This window comes from Sphaerodactylus townsendi, linkage group LG16, assembly GCF_021028975.2.
Source record: "Sphaerodactylus townsendi isolate TG3544 linkage group LG16, MPM_Stown_v2.3, whole genome shotgun sequence".
NCBI lineage: Eukaryota > Metazoa > Chordata > Lepidosauria > Squamata > Sphaerodactylidae > Sphaerodactylus > Sphaerodactylus townsendi.
Genome location: NC_059440.1, coordinates 14,081,780 through 14,100,577, shown reverse-complemented (window position 1 = coordinate 14,100,577; position 18,798 = coordinate 14,081,780). Strand labels below are relative to the sequence as shown.

Genomic DNA, 18,798 nt, shown 5'->3' with positions numbered 1-18,798 from the left:
CCACCCACAGATCAACATCTGGAATAAAAGGAAGGTATGGACAGAAAAGAAATTTAGAAGGTGCAGCTGTTCTGTATTTTTAGCATAACTAGATCTCTTTCTGAAACTGATTTATAGAAACTGTTATGAGAATTACCAGCAGAAACCCTCTGACAATAACATAATGAAAAGCAACCTTGCTTTCAAGGTGTTGAATCACAATACTAAAGCGTGAATATGGCATTAAATTTATTGTTATCCAAAATGTTGCAAGATTGCCTCCTACCAGGATCCAAAAGAGAGCAATGTTCTTTCCATGCTTTTATCATCAATTATATTTTCTGAGACTACAGTCGCAGGGAAAACTGTTTTGTCAGACAAGACCTTAAAAAGAACTTGCAAGCAGTGAGAAACAGAAACAGCCCCATGGATTTCTTCAAGGGCCAACTTGTACATTTAGTAGCACTGCTGAACTTCTACTATACAATTGTGTCACGGCTACACACACTCTTCCCTCTGGCTTGCAACTGCACAGAGGAAAACCTGTATGAAGCAGGAGCCTGTGAATACCACAGGACTGCATCAACCTTTTTGGGGCCTGTAGAATAATAATCCCCGTGTGGTTTAAGAGGTGCTCTATACACTTAATAGGATTGTGTGGGGCAGAGAGATAAAGCAGAATTTTACAAGAGAGCTTTTGATTGTCCCTGCCTGTTGACATAGGCCAGTGATGGCAAACCTTTTCGAGACCGAGTGCCCAAACTGCAACCCAAAACCCACTTATTTATCGCAAAGTGCCAACATGGCAATTTAACCTGAATACTGAGGTTTTAGTTTAGAAAAAAAGGTTGGCTCCAAGGCGCGCATTACTCGGGATTAAGCTTGGTGGTAGTTGGCAGCTTTGCTTTGAAGCAATCGTGCAATGCTTCGAATGGGTGAATCACGACCCTAGGAGGGTTTAGAAGCATGTCCCATTGTCAGCAACCGAGCTGACTCCCAGGTAAAGGATTGTGCTTTAGTTCTTCCCATGAAAATCAGTGGGGTTTAACAGAACAGGGTCGTGCCCAGCAGCCCAGGTCAGCCTAGATGTGTGTGTGCGGGGTGATTTTTGCCCCCTCCCATGATGAACTCTGTGCATGCGTGCCCACAGAGAGGGCTCTGAGTGCCACCTCTGGCACCCATGCCATAGGTTCGCCATCACTGACATAGGCTAATAGAAGAGGTGCTTCTTGAATGTACTGTTTGAAAATTGTGGTTTCTAGTTTTATTCTGTAACATGTTTTGAGTCCCGCCATCTGGGGGGAACAAAGGTAAAACAAATAAAAATATGTGGGAGCAACTACAGCTTTTGAAACCATTAGACAGTTGTACACATGTTCTTAATGAACAACTTATACACACACACACATCATGTAGATCTAGTGAAAAGAGACAGAATCAATGCTGTGTATTTCAACAGAACTAACATGCCGAAAAGCAGAGTTTTCATTCTGTGGCTTTTTCTGCTAGATTTAACAGCATATCGTGTTTACTGGTTAGATACACAGAATGCGAGAAAGATTTATTTCTACATTTGTATTATGCTTTAAACAAAGTCCTCCAAGCTTGCTGTATAAAAACTACAATGTTAAAAAATAGTAAAAAAAAAAAACCAAAGCAGGACAGAAACAATTAACACAGCAGTTCCCAAACCAGATTTCAGATTTAGGGAACCAACTGCTCCTTCTCAGGACTTCTGGGATCCACGCAGCAAATGCATGAAGAATAGTTCGACTCACATGGCCAGCCACCACCGCTAGGAACTAATGTGATCTGTACAAACCAAAGTGCCCCCCCACACACACACAGTTTCCATACGCTCAATTAAGCCATCATTCTACAGATAGCGGTTATTTCTGCAGAGTTATGCCCTTCAGTAATACTGAAAGTATGTTAGAGGCAATTTTGCAAGATTTTAGCCATGTATAAAAGCCATTAAGTAGTAGTATGACAGAAGACCACTCTAAATCATTGCGGTAAGTTGACACTTTAAAAGTAGTTTTCACCAGTAATCCTTTCAGCACTGGCAACAGCTTGTATATTTTGAACACACACAAACCATACTGTAACTAGCATATGAAATGTAAAAATATAAGATAGCAGTTTTAGTTGTCAATCTTGTGGGACTATGCTTTCTAAGTCCCCCTGAGTCTCGGAAAATGCAACGATTTGTTTGTTTTATATTGATTTTTTGTTTGTTTAAACTATTGGCACTTGATTTACAGATTCCTAGCTCCTTACAATTTGCTAAATTATCCTGTGAAGAGAAAGCTGCAGGTTTCAAAACAGTGGTCTCATTGGAAATCTCCATCTCTTTGGACCTTTGTAGTTTACATTTCACAAAGTCCAGTCTCTCCAAAATAGCTTGCTGTTCCTTCCCAGTAAGAGTCTCAAAAGACTTTAGGAGGTCATCTTTGATGCAATTCTCCAAACATTCATGGTCAGAAAACCCACAGGGTAAAACCTGATGCTCGGCTTTACTGCCCTCTTCCTTAGGTTGGGCCAGGGTGTTCGCACATTGGTCAGGCACAACCATCTCCATTGTATGTATGCCCTTGCTCTGCTCTCAAAGGAGAAGCAAGAAGTTGTCAGGAATCCAAACCTGATCATACTTCAGGCAGACAGGCATTAAACTAGGTAGAAGGCAAGGAACATAAATAGCAAAGCAGTTCTGTTGGCAGGATACACGACAGTGCTAAGTAATCTTCCAGGCTAGATTACTGTAACTTGCTCTACCCTGGCCTGCCCTTGAGGTTGCTCTGGAAACTGTAGTTGATCCAGAATGCAGCAGCAAGGGTACTCACTGGTATGCCGGTCAGAGAACACATAAGACCTGTTCTCTACCACCTGCACTGATTGCCAATTAAAAATTACAGATCATTTTCAAGGTTTTGGTACTAACCTTTAAGGCCTTGAGCAATCTGGGACCATCATGCCAGTAGGACCGCATCTCCCCATCCTGGCCACGGAGGACCCCCTGGTCCTTCAATAGCAGTCTTCTAGTGATCCCTGGTCCCAAAGATATACAGCATTGACTACCCTGGCTCCTACATGGTGGAATGCACTGCCCATGGATGTTAGAGCTCTGTGGGATATTGCAAAATTCCGCAGAACTTGCAAAACTGAGCTATTCCGTAGGGCATACAATTGAAGCCAAGATAAAATTATGTCAAATCAGTTGGCCCCCATGTTTACACTCCCCCTATTCCCAAATAAGAGCTTTGAAATTGGGTAGTTGGGGTTTTCACAGGCAAATGATTTAGATTTAAATCGTCATCAGGGTTTTTTAATTATGTTTTTAACTGTTCTTTGTGTTAAGTATCTTTAAGCAATTATTGAACAAGTATGTCAGCCGCCTTGAGCCCAGCTAAAGCCAGGGAGGGCAGAATATTAAATTAAATAAATAATAATAATAAATAACAAGCTAAGGTCTGACCTCTTCTCTCCAGTTCAACACAAATGTACATATTTCTGTGACAAAAAGGGATTTCCTAAACAGGAAAAGCCACTTGAGTAAATAAGACCATTCACTCGTTAAACTTTGCTTCTCTTTCCTGTTTTGTTACGATAGACTAACCACCAGTGATTCTAGTGGTAGGCCAGCCTCCATGCCTGAGTTCAGGTTCGCCCTGTCTCTGCTTACTCTTGTCACACATACTTGGAATTTCTCTATTTTAACTTGGCTCAACAGAGGCCACCTTGCTTGTCTTTTCCACAAGCTATATACCATTGGGCATGTTTCTGCTGTTTCAGTACTCATGTTTTAAAAAAATCAATATCCCTTACTAAATGAGAATGAAGCAATTGAGTGGGGCTGTATTTTCAAACTACAGCAGTGCCTAAGTGGGCACTGACAGTCACTATCAGAACAGGCACAAGCTAGTCACTGAATCCTGCTAATCCAGTTATGTCCAGACTGGATCAAGAGCTACAATTGTTACCCTGCAGCATTTTAATCAGTAAATTCAAATGAGGAAAACACACAGAAGCAAGAAGTTCCCTGTCAAGGGCTACTAAGGCAGTCCTGTGAACCAGTCCTTTTTAACTTTGTGGATTTTCTTTAGCCAACGGCAGTAGTCAAGTGCCTTTGTAAATTTTTTGAGGCTCTTGATTAGCATTTGTGCCCTGACCTGAATAGCTGAGGCTAGCCCAATCATATCAATCTCAGAAGCTGTGTCAGCCCTCCTCAGTACTTGGATGGAAAACTACCAAGGAATGTAAGGGTCGCTGTGCAGAGGATGCCAGTGGCAAACCACCTCCAAACGCCTCTAACCTTGGAAACCCTATGGACTCACCCTAAGTTGGACATGACCTGACAGCAAACAAAGGCATTTCTAATGGAGTTTACCTAGTCTTTGTCCTGGGTGAAAAGACTAGAACAGTCTAGCAAGCTGTAGGGTTTATGGACTATTTTAATAAGAAAGCAATCAGTTTGTCTAGTGATTGAAACATAATTTTTAGCATACAGAAACTTATACTGCTCCTTTACATTTAAGTTTGAAGAAGTCCTGAATGAGACCAACTCAGAAGAAAGTAACAAACTTTTCAGATGGGATAATATTGAACCCTCCTGGATTAAGGCCCTGTCCTTAATGCCCTTTCATTTTTATTTTTTTACTTTCGACTGTACAATAAACAGTGTGGTGCCAGTACACTCAGCCTGCTGCTGAGGAAAAAGGTTATGCAGGATGACTGTCATTGCCTCTTATGTAGCACAGGCACAGTTACCCTCAAAGGGTAGTACTGATTAACCAGGCTGCCTGCTCTTCTTAAACTGAATTCAGAAGTATACAAGCACCTCTGTCTCAACCCCACTCCACAATTATTGTAAGACTGAACAGCCCAAGCAAGCAAGACTTTGAAATTTAACACCTTAAACTCCTCATACCCGTATATACTGGCGTATAAGACGACTGGGCGTATAAGACGCCCCCCCCCCCCCACTTTTCCAGTTAAAATATAGAGTTTGGGATATACTCGCCATATAAGAGTACCCGGCGTATAAGACGACCCCACACTTTACAGATGATTTCCCAGGGTTCAAAAGTAGTCTTATACGCCAGTATATACAGTAGTTTGTCCAATACTCTAAACCGTCATACTTCATTTATGGTTCTCATTCCTCACCAAGAATCATGACAGATTACAGAATTAGAGCAGGATAGATCAAGCAAGCACCAACGTTGTGGGCATATGCATACCTTGGAGCAACATGCAAGTTTTCACAGGAAGGGTTCTGTTTGGGATGAAAGTGGGTAAAGGCACTCCTCTGCTCTCTACAGTTTCTAAGTACTGATCCCCAATATTTAAACAATGTGCAAAAGAAAGGCTAAAATATAAGACCTAGTCAAATTCAATTTTGTCAGACAAGTAGAAGGATTCTACTCACACCAGTCTCTTCTCTAGTGTCCCTTATACAATCACAGTTGCTGAGTATTCAAGACATATTTCTCAAGAACACTGCTCATCATAAGCCCTATAAACAAAGCCCACTCCCACAACGATATAAAGTCTGAAAGTATTTAGAATATTCAAACACGTTTGAAATTTCAATTCACAAAAACACTGAAAGGATTATAGCAGACTTCTGATTTTTTTGTAATACTTAAATAGGTATAAGCCTCCATGTGAAGCTGGCAATATTAAAGTAGACGATACCTGGAAATGTGCATAACATTCCCCATAGGGCAAGTGAAAGTAACAAACCTTCCTTCAGAGCCATAATATTTTACTTAGCTAATGCTTAATTTCAGATTTGCTTTTCTGCAAAAATGAACTTTACCCATACCTTTCTCTAGGTTTTCAAAATTCCCTGAAGTATGACTGCATGGTGATTTACATTGTGCACTCAAATTCTGCACATCGAGCTACCATTAATAGAACATTTAATATTCGGGTGTTTTCAGAATGTGAGGTCGAAGGCAAGAAAAGTGGTACGACAGCAAGGTATCACAAACGATAGCCGTGCGTTTGTAATCTGAAGCATACATATATCTCATTACACATCAGTTCTTTGAAAAGTAAATGTCAAAAGTCTCATATTAAGTTTGATATCAGAGGCAGGATCCCACACAGAGTGGCGTACATGGAGATTTATAAAAGCCAAACAGCTTCAACAGTAAGCCGCTCTGATCACTGAAGTGATTTACTATGCTTTAAGATCTTAAAGCATCTGTTCACAGCTTTAGCTTTTAGGGAGGTCTGAGGCACCTACAGAAATGTTCACTAAATATGATAGTTCCTGCAAATTCTTCTGCTGTGTGTCTTAACTGCAACTAGGATTAACACTATATAGCGCTACCTAAGAGTTTTACTTCCCTTGTACAAAGTACACTGCACTTTTATCATATTGCCTGACTCTACTACAAAAATGAAGACGCTTGTTCCAGTAGCAAACTCAGTTACCAATGCTTTAATTGTTGTCTTGGAGGAAATATTAGTTTTTCATTTGGACTACTGCAACTTGAACATTTAGGGAAACATTTCACTTTGCTATGCTCACTACATTGTCAAATCTGGTCCAAGGACACAAATCTGGTTCAGGGACACAAATATTAGGACTTCCAACAGAAGTCACCTCAGGGAAGGTCAAGAAATTGTTTAAGATAATAGAACAAATCTGTGTCCTACTGGCAAAGAATTAGGTGGCTCCCCGCCTCCCAAATCAGGCAAAATTCAGAATAATTAAAACAGGAGGGGCCATAGAGGAGTTCAAGGGTCTTCAAATGACTGCCCGTGTTTTTAGAAAGCAGAACTTACATGTACATGAAAAAATACAAAAAAGAAATTGAAGATCAATTTTACATTTGCTGCTATGTTATTAGGTATTCTTCCTAAGAATTTAAAGAACTATGTTTGTAATTGCTAACAGCAGCCAGAGTAACTGTTGGAAAGCCAAAACATGTCCAAACACAGAAATCTGGGAGGAAAATGTAAGAGAGTATGCTACAATAGCTAAACAAATCTTGTAAACAAACAGTTAAAAATGAGTTTGATGAGAAGTGGAAATTGTATTTATATGTTATTGAATCAATTACTTTAAAAAAATAATACCACCAGTGGGGATCAAAATTAGATTGAGAGGAAATAAATGAATATGTTCATATGTTATTAACATGTTAGAAGTTGCAGTAATAATTGTTTATTTGATATATTTGAATAGTAGAACGTTAAGTGAAATAAGATGCAAGGTTCTCTTAGAGGTGTATCATGTTTATATTTAATTGAACATTAAGATCCATTTTATTGTTATTTTATTTGCTCCATGGTTTGATTTTTTTTGACAATTTTCTACTTTTGTGTATGTGTAGGTTTTTAAGTGGATAAAAATTAAGTTTTTTAAAAAAATAACTATAAATGGAATGGATGAGACAGCTACCATGAATGGGTGTACAAAACCAGGTCTCTATAAAAGTAACTCACCAGGGTTGGGGTGGCAACAAATGATCAACTATTTCAGAAAGCCAAGAATGCCCTTGCCTAAGTCATACTGACCATTTGACTGCACCCAACAGTCAGAGCTCTTTACTCTTGAACTCTGCAAGAGTCATGGTCCCTCTTTCTTCTCCCTACAGTGCTTACCAAGCACTACCTACCTTATAAATGCATTTAAACTTGTCTTGATTAATTTCCAAACGCTGCTACTCAAAAGATTTCTTTTAAAATATTAACTATTTCTGGGATTACAGGATAAAAATGAAAACATTACGCACAGGAGGGAGCCCGAAAGGGGATGGGCCGTATAGAAATAGAAATGTTATAAAAACAAATATATTTATATTGTGGATGCACTGTAAATTGTTTATATATTCACTGCAACTAACTATTTTGGTCTTGTGTTCCCACTGAGCAATTTCATACCTTAAATATATACTTGATAGGTGAAATGGCCAGTTCTAGATTTCAGTCAAGATTGTGGCTAGGTAGTACACACAGATAAGACATTCTATAGAAACTTTCCTTTAGCATAATTTGAGAATTTCTGGTATTAACCTCAGGTTATAGGGTACACCCTTATAAATGATATTCTGATCCCCAGGCAGAAAGTACATACTCTCATTACTTTTCTGGGATCACGTTTATGGAGTTAAAAAGGTCAGCCAGTCTATGACCCCAATTGCCATTAATAATTTCATAGGATCCATGATGCTCAAAGTCAGGCTGTTTCAGAATGCTACTTGTCTTGCTAAGCCTGTTTTAAAACCAACAAAAGATTATTTAACCCCAGGATCAAACATGTCACCCTACACTAATGCACATGATCTTTGATGATTCCAATAAAGCAGTACCTCAGACAATCACTTGACTCAGCTCTCAAGGTGTCCCAATAAGTCCATTACACTGAGCATTCACACTTCACATCAAAACTTTATTTAAGCTTTGTGCTAAAAAGTTACAGTTCTTCCCTTCCTCTCAGGGCTGCATCAACCATACAAGTGCTCTAATCCCCAGTCCTGAGCAATATGAATGTGATAAGCAGGATTCCTAGCACAAGTTCCGTTTCCAGTACTTCCTCATCTACATAGATGCCCATTCGTTTATCCTCAACTTTAAAAGTGCTCTAAAGAAGGAGATACTTGCACAACACCAGCAATGTAATGTTAGTAAAATTCTTCTTCCTTGTGATACAAAAGCTAAATACTTGTGCCTGGAAAATGAAGTCGAACACAACCATCAACCCTGTATTGCCTTTGTGTCCCACTTGCTTTTAGATGCTGTCATTTTAAACAAAAGTCTGCTTCACCCACACAATTCTAAAGTCACATTCAACAGTAATTTCTCATAGATTCTTTTATCTCCATTAACATACGTGCACTGCTAGCACCAGATTCACAAGCAAACTCAAAAACTTAAACTTCATTTCGAGCTTACTGAAAAAGAACATTGGTAACAGGAGGCAAGCCAGCCTGTCATGGAAACTCCAGAGTACCAGCACAGTCAGGAGTACCAACTTCTCTGTGCTTGGCTATACAAGGTATTGTAGGCTATCCTTTGCCAGAAAAAGGTATTGTTCTGTTTGACTAAGCAGCACAGGAAGCAGCTTATTACATGAGAACGAATTCCAGAAAGTACACCCAGATTTTTCATGAACGCTGTTACATTAATTCTTTGTGTATCTTCCCATATTTGATGTTCTATTCAACAGCATCTGCAAGTTGTCTTTTCCAATTTGCTATAGCCACCAAGCAGTTTAGGGGGAGGGGGAAGAGAGAGAAAAACACCAAATACATGGAAATGGGCCTGCCTTTAAAAAAAAAGAAAAAAACTATACATGCATTCTCTGTGAGAGAGCGCTCTACAGGGAGTTCTACAACTAGCTCCAGGCATATTCGTAGAAGCCCTTGCATGCCTACACAAGGGAAAAGTTACAACAGTTATTTTTTTTAGAATCCAAGTGACTTCTCCTAACTGATTACTTAGAAGTTACTAAAGTCTTCCCACTGAGAGTAAATGTCTTGCTCTTGCCCAACAGCTCTAGAAACTTTTATACCAAAAAGATCTCAAGACAAGACTTCAACTGCTCTTTTTACGCAGTAGTCTTAAGAGCACATTACTAGATCGTCCAAGAGACACTTCTTCCTCAAAAATACTTCCAACCAGTGGCATAGCGCCCACAGGGCAGGGGAGCACAATGCCCCGGGCGGAGCCACAGCGGAGGCGTGGCCAGGCCATGGAGGGGGTATTCTGGGGCGGGGCATAGTTTCTTCCCGTTCCGTAGCTGCTTCCAACAAGTACAATATTCCAGATGCTTCCCCTCTGAAACCCCATTTGTTTTTCTACTGATGAATGGGGCATAAATACAGTCACTTGTTTCCAGTTTGTGAAACTACCACTCATTTACCTAATGCTATAAATTAACTAGAATAAGGAAGCGTTTCTAACACCACATTCTGTCATCTCACGAAGCTCACCAGCCATAAAAGATAACCAACCTACAGAGTGGCCTAGGTTCAACGTATGGTTGGAAGGCAAATGGAAACCTTGCTGAAGCTAAGCAGGTTTGGTCAGTCCCTGTGCATCCTGTTTTTACTGTCTTATAGAAAGGTAAAAGTAGTCACCTGTGAAAGCATTGGGTCATTACTGATCCATGGGTTGACAGCACATCACAACATTTACTAGACAGACTGTTTGCCATTTCCTTCCCCTAGTTATCTACACTTTACCCCCAGCAAGCTGGATACTTATTTTACCAACCTCAGAGAGATGAAAGGCTGAGTCAACCTTGAACCAGCTATTTGAATGATTTTGACTGGGTTTGAGCTCAAGGCACAAGCAGAGCTTTTGACTGTAGTACAGCAGCTTAACACTCTGCACCACAGGGCACTATCAATTATGGAAAAGCAGAATATAAATGTACTGAACATTTTAATTCCAGGCTTCCTGTTCCCCTTAGCTGGTGCTGTGCACCAGGAGGTTGTAATTAAGTCACCTGTGCTCAAGCAATGTTCAAGTATTGCTAACCAATAGACTGCAGTGATAAACACCTTCAAATGCCTATTTGAGCCTACCTCCATTTTTGATATCCACCTCCTAAGGCATCTGAAATGGGAGAGCATACCGTGTATCACAAAAGAGAGAGGGGTTTACTGTGGTATTAACTACTGTAACAAGTATGTTAGCTCAAGGTCCTGCAAAACACGTAAGTTTTGCTACACCAAACTAATAGGGCTGCTACTGTGGATGTAGGTGCCTAAAAAAACCGCTGACATGCAAGTGTGACAGCAGTACTAGTAATACAACTTGCTAGCATTCTGACTGTTTAAAGATTAGAACAGCTGAAACTTGGGACACCCATGCCAATTAACAGGAGGGGGGTGGGAACATCAGCTGTGCAAGGGAGTTCCCTCTTGGAGCAGCCAGCCAGCCATAGGAAACGGAGCTTGGGAAGTCTGGGTTTCCTGAGCAGTCTCTTTTATTTGGGGAGGGGGTGGAATTCTGTTATCAAGAGGAAGTCTTTGTTTGCCAAGATGTCTGTGAAGCACAACCTTAACATAACCCCTGCTTCAAGCAGATACAGACATGCCCCTACCACTCACCTGGTCTGCAACTACTAAAATGCTACCAGCCCCCACAGTGACACCCGCAAGCAAATGTAAAAGTGTTACCGCACACATGACTCTCAAGGGACCTCTGACTCACACACCATCACCAACACCTGCATGTAAAAAAATTCAGCATTTGTAGTATTCTTGTGAAGTTTAGCCTTACTAATGGTTGAGAGAACAGCATGAGATTGGCCTGCAGAAAAAGGCTTTTGTGCCCATGTTGCTTGTTGAATCAAGCACTACAGGGACAAACTGGATGCCCAACCACATACAACAGTGTCACCCCCACACTGTATTCTTTGCAATCAATGTCACAAGCCTATCTACATTCGGACACCACAAGCCACATGTAAATGTTCATTTTAAGACAAGACCAGAGCTGCACCATGGTGTAGATGTTAAAGATCATTATAGCAGGCAAACAACCATTCAGAGTTTAGACACTGAACACTTCTTAAATGAAACATCACAAGATGGTAAAACTGGCAGCAGGAGCTTTGCAGACCTTCAGACCTACCAACTGCTAGTTTCCATCTGCCCAAAACTTTTAGGCTTGTACAGCGGATTTACTGACCTAGACTGATTTCTCTGTATTTTTCAGCCAGTCTTTCTTCCCCTCTCAAAATAAAGAACCTTGTGTTTCGTCCTTCTTCAGGGTTACCAAAGACTGTTACACTTGGGAAATACGTGGTGATGGAACTCAGCATTTGCATTAGGAGGGCTTCTCACTAGCATCTTGTTCTCACTTTCCTGCGTGGAGTGTGGCACTCTGATGTCATGTGCAATGACAAGGTATCCTACACAGCATACCGCGAAACAAGCCCTAACTTTCACACTACTACGCAAAGCATTTTGCAGTTGTCACCGTACATTTTACTGAGAACGAAGTAGCATTTAATTACTGCACGGCCATGTTACTGACACCAAGGTACACAGACAGCTAAAAACAACACATCTTACTCACCATTCATTTAAAGCAGCCCGTGGTAGGGCAATACTTTAGAATTTATACTCGGAACTCCAGTTCTTCCAACCCATTTTGTAATATCGAAGCAGTCTTGTCTTTCCCACTCTACTTCATGCACTATTTTTAACGCTCTTTTCAGTTAGAGCACTGCAGCCCAAAGCCACATTACACCCAGCCCCATATGTTTGCTTACGGTAATATGAAGCAATCATTTTTATGCAAGGTAAGTCATATGGCTGGCTGATCTGGAGACTATTTCATTCTGACAGCGGGAATCATAGAAGCTGGGTCCAGCTGGGAGGAGGACGAGAAAGTGAAGTAATGACACATGCTGTTTTTACAAACAGTCACTGTTTGGCTCATTCCTCTTTAAATATGACCATTCAGGAATACTCTACATGAGCCTAGAGCTATACCTAGGAGAGGCCAAGCTCAGTTCTGTCTCCCTATATCAAAAGCTAAAGAGGGTTAGCCAAGCAATACTGGCCAGGCTACAGACAAAGAAAAGGGGAGGGGAGAAGTACAGGAAGCAGCTAGACTTCCCAACAATGTCCTAAGCCAGATCCTCTATCAATTCCATCTCCAGCCGTGAGTTCTAGTTGGCCTTCTTCGGAGAGAACCCTTGTTACTTATGTCCCTATTACCTTGAAAAAAAAAGAAATTTAAGGAAAGAATGGCTGCCATAAGAAACACCTGTCATCAAACAGTGAATGGGTTTAGAAAGGAACAGTCCTAGTACAAGTCCTAATAGGAAATTGTTTTTGAAAAACCTCATGGTAGCTCCCTGTTATGGATTTGAAACAATACTAATTAATCCCCCTGCATCCCCACCCCAATATACTCATCCACAGATGTCAACTGTTCTTTGAACAAAGCAGCAAATGTACAAGCTCATTCTACAGACTGGGTAAAAGGGGTGGAGAACATCAGGGTGGCAGCTCAAAGCCTTCCCTAAACACAGATGGTTAAAAAGAACCACCAGCCCCCTTCTCTCTAGGCAAGATTCCTGCTAGCTTAGGAAATGTCAGTTTCCCACTACTGAAACCTCAGACACTATCAGTTCATCTTTCTGTTCTTCAGGTATGACCCCAATTCACTTCTTAACCCCATCACATCCAGTTAACCCCTCTTCACAGACTCACCTATCCTTGACCTCTACAACCAGTGCATAGTTCCCCTATGGGCCAGTTCCTCTCTCCAATCATGACTGCTTATCTTTCTGCCCCACCTTAAACGTATTAACCTCCCCCTTCACCCTATGTAGCTTCTCTACTGTATCCTCTTGCCCAACGCTCATTTTGCACATCTGCAAAAACAACCATTCATCCATTTGCCAGGTGTTCAGTTCCTTCATCACTTGCGCAAGAGACCTGAACTAGCCTCAGCTACTTTTGCAGCCCCCGCCCCCCTCCAGCACATTCAAGCTTTAATTGGTTCAAACCAGCTGAAGACTTCGCTTATTCCCAAGTCTCACTCAAAACATTCTGAGCATTCCAACAGCAATTGCTTCCTCAGACTTAGTTTACTTCTCTTTAACTACCATTCCCCAATCAGTCAACAACCTCTGTCTCACAGGCACCTTGGTTTTCCACCCACAACCATACGAACCTTCAAAATTCTCTCTCAGCTTTTGACACCAAATAGAGTTATTTCTATACTCATTTTACATCTTGCACTTCCTCCTCATGTTTAAGCAACCCCTCTGGCTTCAGATTCCGCCGTCCTCAGAAGCTTGCTTACTGTATTCACATTCAGTGTGTCTATCCCTTTGGAGTCTCTCTTCACTCCACCCAGGTATGAGCAGAAATAATTTCTCATCCAGTAGGGCGGTTCTTATGCTCCAACCCTCCCCCTTGATGCACCAGTGACAGTCTTCCCCAAGCACCTTGCTTATTTTTGTTCCTGCTCACTTGCTGCACTATGAATTGGTTGACACCCAAATCCCATGCTCCGCTATATGTCCTGCCAATGCTCACTGACCCCTTCACCATTCCAACCCTTTTTCGCTCCTGCCCACTTATTGATCCTCCAGCTAACTAATTCCTCTGAAAGCCTCTGCCGAACTCAACACCCCACAGCACACTCAGACCCACTGCCTCACCTGCCGGCACAGCACTTAGCAGGCTCTCTCAATTAGCACCTACTACGGCCTGTTTATAAAGAACCTCTCGCCACCTCCATGTCAAGTGATCCTGAGGCCTGTGTTTAGCAACCCCTTCCCCTCTACCTCCAGCTTTCTCCCCCTGCTTTTGACTCTGTGCATTCACACAGTTCTCTTTTGACCACTTCCTCCACTCGCACCATTTTTCTCAGCTCCTACTTTTCTCAAACAGGCCCACTCAATCATTTCCCTTCTCCCAACCATACTTCGTTTTCAACAACTGCCCAGCACCCCTCACACAGGCAGGCACATACCCCACCCTGCTCTAAGTCCAAACCTCAGCAAACACAGTGCACACCATTCCCCAATACAAGCCCTTCAGCCCCCAGGAAAACCCCACCTACTACTATTACCCCCCCCACACACACACACACACGTGTTCATCCCAGCATTGCTCCAGCTGAAAAAGTTGTCTTCCCACCCCTACCCTCATTCTCTCCATGAGGTACTGGAGTGAAGGAAATCTTCCTTAATCCCACCATATACCTCTTTGCAGAAGTATTTCCCTCCCAAGGCACCCTTTTGGAGAAGGACTTACCTAAGGCCATGTAACATGTCACCTCAACCAGGTGAACTGAGGTCTGGTTTAGCAACCCTTTCCCCCTTACCTCCAGCTTCTGACTCTGTGCCTTCACACAGCTCTCTTTTGACTAATTTCCACCATTTCTCTCAGTTCTTACTTTTCTCAAACAGGACCTCTCGATCATTTCCCTTCTCCCAACCATACTTCATTCCCCACTACTGCCCAGCACCCCACACACAGGCAGGCACATCCCCCACCCTGCTCCAAACCTCAGCCAAACACATGGCACACCTCTTCCACTTCAGGGAATCCCCACCTACTAGTAAACCCCCTGCCACACAGACACATTCATCCAAGATTACGCCAGCTGAGAAAAGTTCTTCTCCCGCCCCGCCCCCCCCACATTCTCTCCATGGGGGACCAAAGTGGAGGACATCTTCCTTGATCCCACCATACTCCTCCTTGCAGTGCTACTTCCTCCCTACAGCACCCCTTTCCAGAAGGACTCACCTGACGCCAGGCCAGGTGCCACCTCAGCCCTTCTTCTTCCTCCCCCCCAGATCCCCTCCACACCTCCAACCTGCCCCCTTTTGAAACCACTTTATACACCACCACTCACTCGTCCTTTCCCCACCCCCAGAGCCCACCATTGAGAGAGGGTCCCTTTCCCCATCTTCCCCCCACTCTCCACGCCGTCCCCCCACCATTTCCTTCCTGCCCACCAATAGAAGCCCCCCATACCTTTTAAGCCCCCCTCAACGTCTGTTTCTGCCCTCCTTTTTAGCCATCAGCTCCCCCCCCCCCCAGTCCCTTCCTGGTGATCTCAAGAAGACCCCCTTCCGTGCCCCTCCCCCACACCTTCTACTTCCCCCACCGTCCAGCGCCCCCTCCCCTTCAGAGCCCCCCTCCCCCCCGAACGAGGCCCACACAGGCGGGGGGGAGGGGGGCCGGCCTCGGTACCTGCCAGCTGTCTCCGCAGTAGCAGCGCGGACTGGAGCTCCGTCATTCTCCCCGCCGGGGCCCGGGGAGGGAGTCTGGGGCGGCGGCGGCGTTCCTCCTGCTAACCACCGGGCTCGAGGCAGAAGCCAGCCAGCCGGCGAAGGGTCGTCGCCGTCGTCGTCGTCCCTCTCCCACCTCACGCCCGCCGGGGGCCGCCGCCACAGCAGCACCTCAGAGTCCCTCAGAGGGGCAAGGGGAGGGGGGAGGGGGGCTCCTGAGGAAGAGTTTATTGTATTTTATTTTTTAAAGCGGCCGCTCCTCACGAGGGGGGGGGCAAGGGAGACCGCTCGAGCCGCGCGCCCCCCTCGCTCTTCCTCTCCCTCCGCTTTTCCCCCCTTTTTCCCCCCCTTCTCTCGCTTCTCCCCCCTCACGGAATTTCACTGCACTCAGGCGCCGCGGCGCGCAGGCGCACTAAGGACGCACGCGTCGTGGTCCGCTTCTCGCCTTCCCCCCCTCCCACTCCTTTTCCGTCTTCCTGGCCTATCGGCGGCGCGATCGGTGGCCCGCCATGTTGGGAAGGTCGGGCGGTACGGAGGGAGGGAGGGAAGCGCGCTGCGAGGCTCAGAGGCCTTTGGCAAATAAATAAATAAAGCCGCCGCCATGTTGGGAAGGGCAGATGCGAGTTCTGAGTGACTTTTTAACACTCAAAGTTCAGGGGAAGGGGAGGAGGAGGGAAAGTTCTGGTCCCTTCTGCAAAAATAATATGTGTTTTCTTTCCAATTCCCTTTTTTAATTGTGTTTGCATGCTTTTGTATTCATTTTATTTATTCTATTCATTTACTTCCTTTTAAAAATATTTTTATTGATTTTCAGAATATATTTAACAGAATAGAATTAGAAAAAAATACTATGAGCTAGATAAGAACTAAACAGAGAGGACATCAACCCAAAACTGTATTAGTTAAGCACTACTCATTTACTTCTTTTATAGTCTGCCTTTCTCTCTCTGAACTGGAGGCGATTACACAGAAAGCGTGTCTGAATTTTTCAAAAAAATATATTTTCCAGCCTCACTTTTTACAATTGTATTTTGGTGTCATAGTTCTGCAAAGTTTTTTTTAAAAATCTTGAATGTATCGATTAACTTTATTAACTATTTCTTGCTAAGACTCAAGGGATATTCCAAAATTTTAACATGACAAAGAACAGTAGAAAAAATAAGGCTGGACTATACAGTTTGAAAAATAACACAACAGAAGCAACATAACATACAAGAACAGTGAAACCTGACTTACAGAAATAAGAAAACAATGCTGTAAGGTCAAGATAATGCATACAAGTAAACAGTGCTATAAACAATGTACCTTGTCCTTCTGTAAAAGTGACCTGCATGATTCCATTTGCACCCCAGTATTATATGTACAAGTATTTTCAACAGTGTCATATTCATGTGTTAGTGAATTGTGGTTTAAAAATTATATTTCTATATATAAAAAATAGCATTAAACACCAATAATTTGCTTAGTTTCTCTATTGTGTTTATAAAGTAGTTTAACAAAACTTCTTAAAAATACTTAGTACAAATGAAAACAACAGCAAAAACACTCTCATTTTAAATGACATTGGGCCTTTCCCCACTTTCCCTGCTGCCGCCGTCGCTGCGCGCTGCTCTGAGCGTGCGGCATCCCTGGCGCGCATCCGGGCGTCCCCACGACCCCGTGCTCTACGCGGGGTCATCCAAAGGCGCCATTTTCGCCAGCGCCAAGGATGCCGCGTGCTGAGGGGGCGCAAGAGCGGCAGCGTCGGGGCGGCTACGCTGTTGCCGCCCCTGACGTGGGGAGTGCAGTGGGACCCCGCGCTACTTGCGGAGAGTAGCGCGGGGCTTAAAGTAAGTGGGGAAAGGGCCATTAACAACCCGCTGTTCAATTGGGATGAAGCACTGAACTAATACTCCGTTAACATGCTGCCTCCTCTGGTAGAAATTCCACAAACTTCCTCACTACTACACCTGCCTTGCCAAGAAAATTACACCTGTTGAATTTGAACACAGCACATATCTTTTCAGGCATAGGAGCCCAAATAGGAAGTAAGATGGCACCTATGATTCTGGGGAAATAGCATTTTGATCCAGTGTTGAAAAGAACCTACAACACAGTGAAAATTCAGCTCATTAAGACAAATTCAAGATCTTTTCCACTGATAAAAGATAGGTTGACTGAATAGCCTCAGACTATCTTGTTTGATCTCAGAAACTGAACAGGGTCAGCCCTGGCTAGTATTTGGAAAGGAGGTCTCCAAGGAGTGCCAGGGTTATGATGTGGAGGTAGGCAATGGCAAACCACCTCAGAACGTCTGCTGCCTTGAAAACCCTACAGGGTCTCCATAAGTCAACATGACTTTATGGCAAAGAGAGAGAGAGAGAGAGAGAGAGAGATTGATTTCTACTATCTTTAACTCGAGAACTTTACCCACAATCCCAGCTAGAAGAAGCATGCCTCTTTCTCTCCCACCCAGGAGGGAATGCTTCTGTTGATGATGTCTGCTGTGAAATGTGCACACCATCAAAATACCAAAAACTGAAAAGCTATTTTCCTCCCCTTCAGAGTTATGGCTCTTCTACCCATACATATAGTTAAACTAATGGAATATACTCATTAGAAAATGGATTGTTTGTTTGTCTTCTCTTAGCAACTCTTGGTCCTCTGAGGTTGCCTGGGGCTGGGGATCCTCTTCACTGAGAACCTGGGCTGGCAACACACCAGAAGGAAATGAGCTTGACTTGCTGCTGTGCCTTTAACAGCAGCAGAGACAACTGCAGGGGTTTTGGGAAGGAGGGAGTGGTCGGCAAGATTTTCCAGCAGATAAGATTGCCTGCTCCAGGATTGGAACTTCCTGGAGATTTGGGGGTGGATCTTGTGGAGGACAAGATTTGGGGAGGTCATGGATTTCAGTGGGGTATAATGTCATAGAGTCTGTTCTCAAAAGCAGCCATTTTCTCCAAGGGATCTGATCTCTAGTCTGGAGATCAGTTGGAATTCCAGGAGACCGCCAGGTCCTACATGGAGATGGGTGATCCTATCAGTGAACCCCTCTCCCAAGCCCTGGGGCCCACAGGAAAAGAGTAGCCAGCAGGTATAGCTGGTGG

The 18,798-nt window shown here is 43.4% G+C and overlaps 1 protein-coding gene across 2 annotated transcripts in view; it reads right to left on the bottom strand.

Annotated features, from left to right (window-relative positions):
- UBE2G1 (ubiquitin conjugating enzyme E2 G1) overlaps window positions 1-16,131 on the bottom strand; it is a 28,918-nt gene extending 12,787 nt beyond the window's left edge. The window contains exon 1 of one of the 2 annotated variants that reach the window (XM_048519103.1): window positions 15,675-16,131. In XM_048519103.1, coding sequence (XP_048375060.1) covers window positions 15,675-15,720 — 46 coding nt within the window. In that variant the 5' untranslated portion in view covers window positions 15,721-16,131. Of the gene's footprint in view, window positions 1-12,027; window positions 12,050-15,674 lie in introns of those variants that run through there. The other variant, XM_048519104.1, reaches the window with a different exon arrangement.
- Window positions 16,132-18,798: the final 2,667 nt, after the last annotated feature.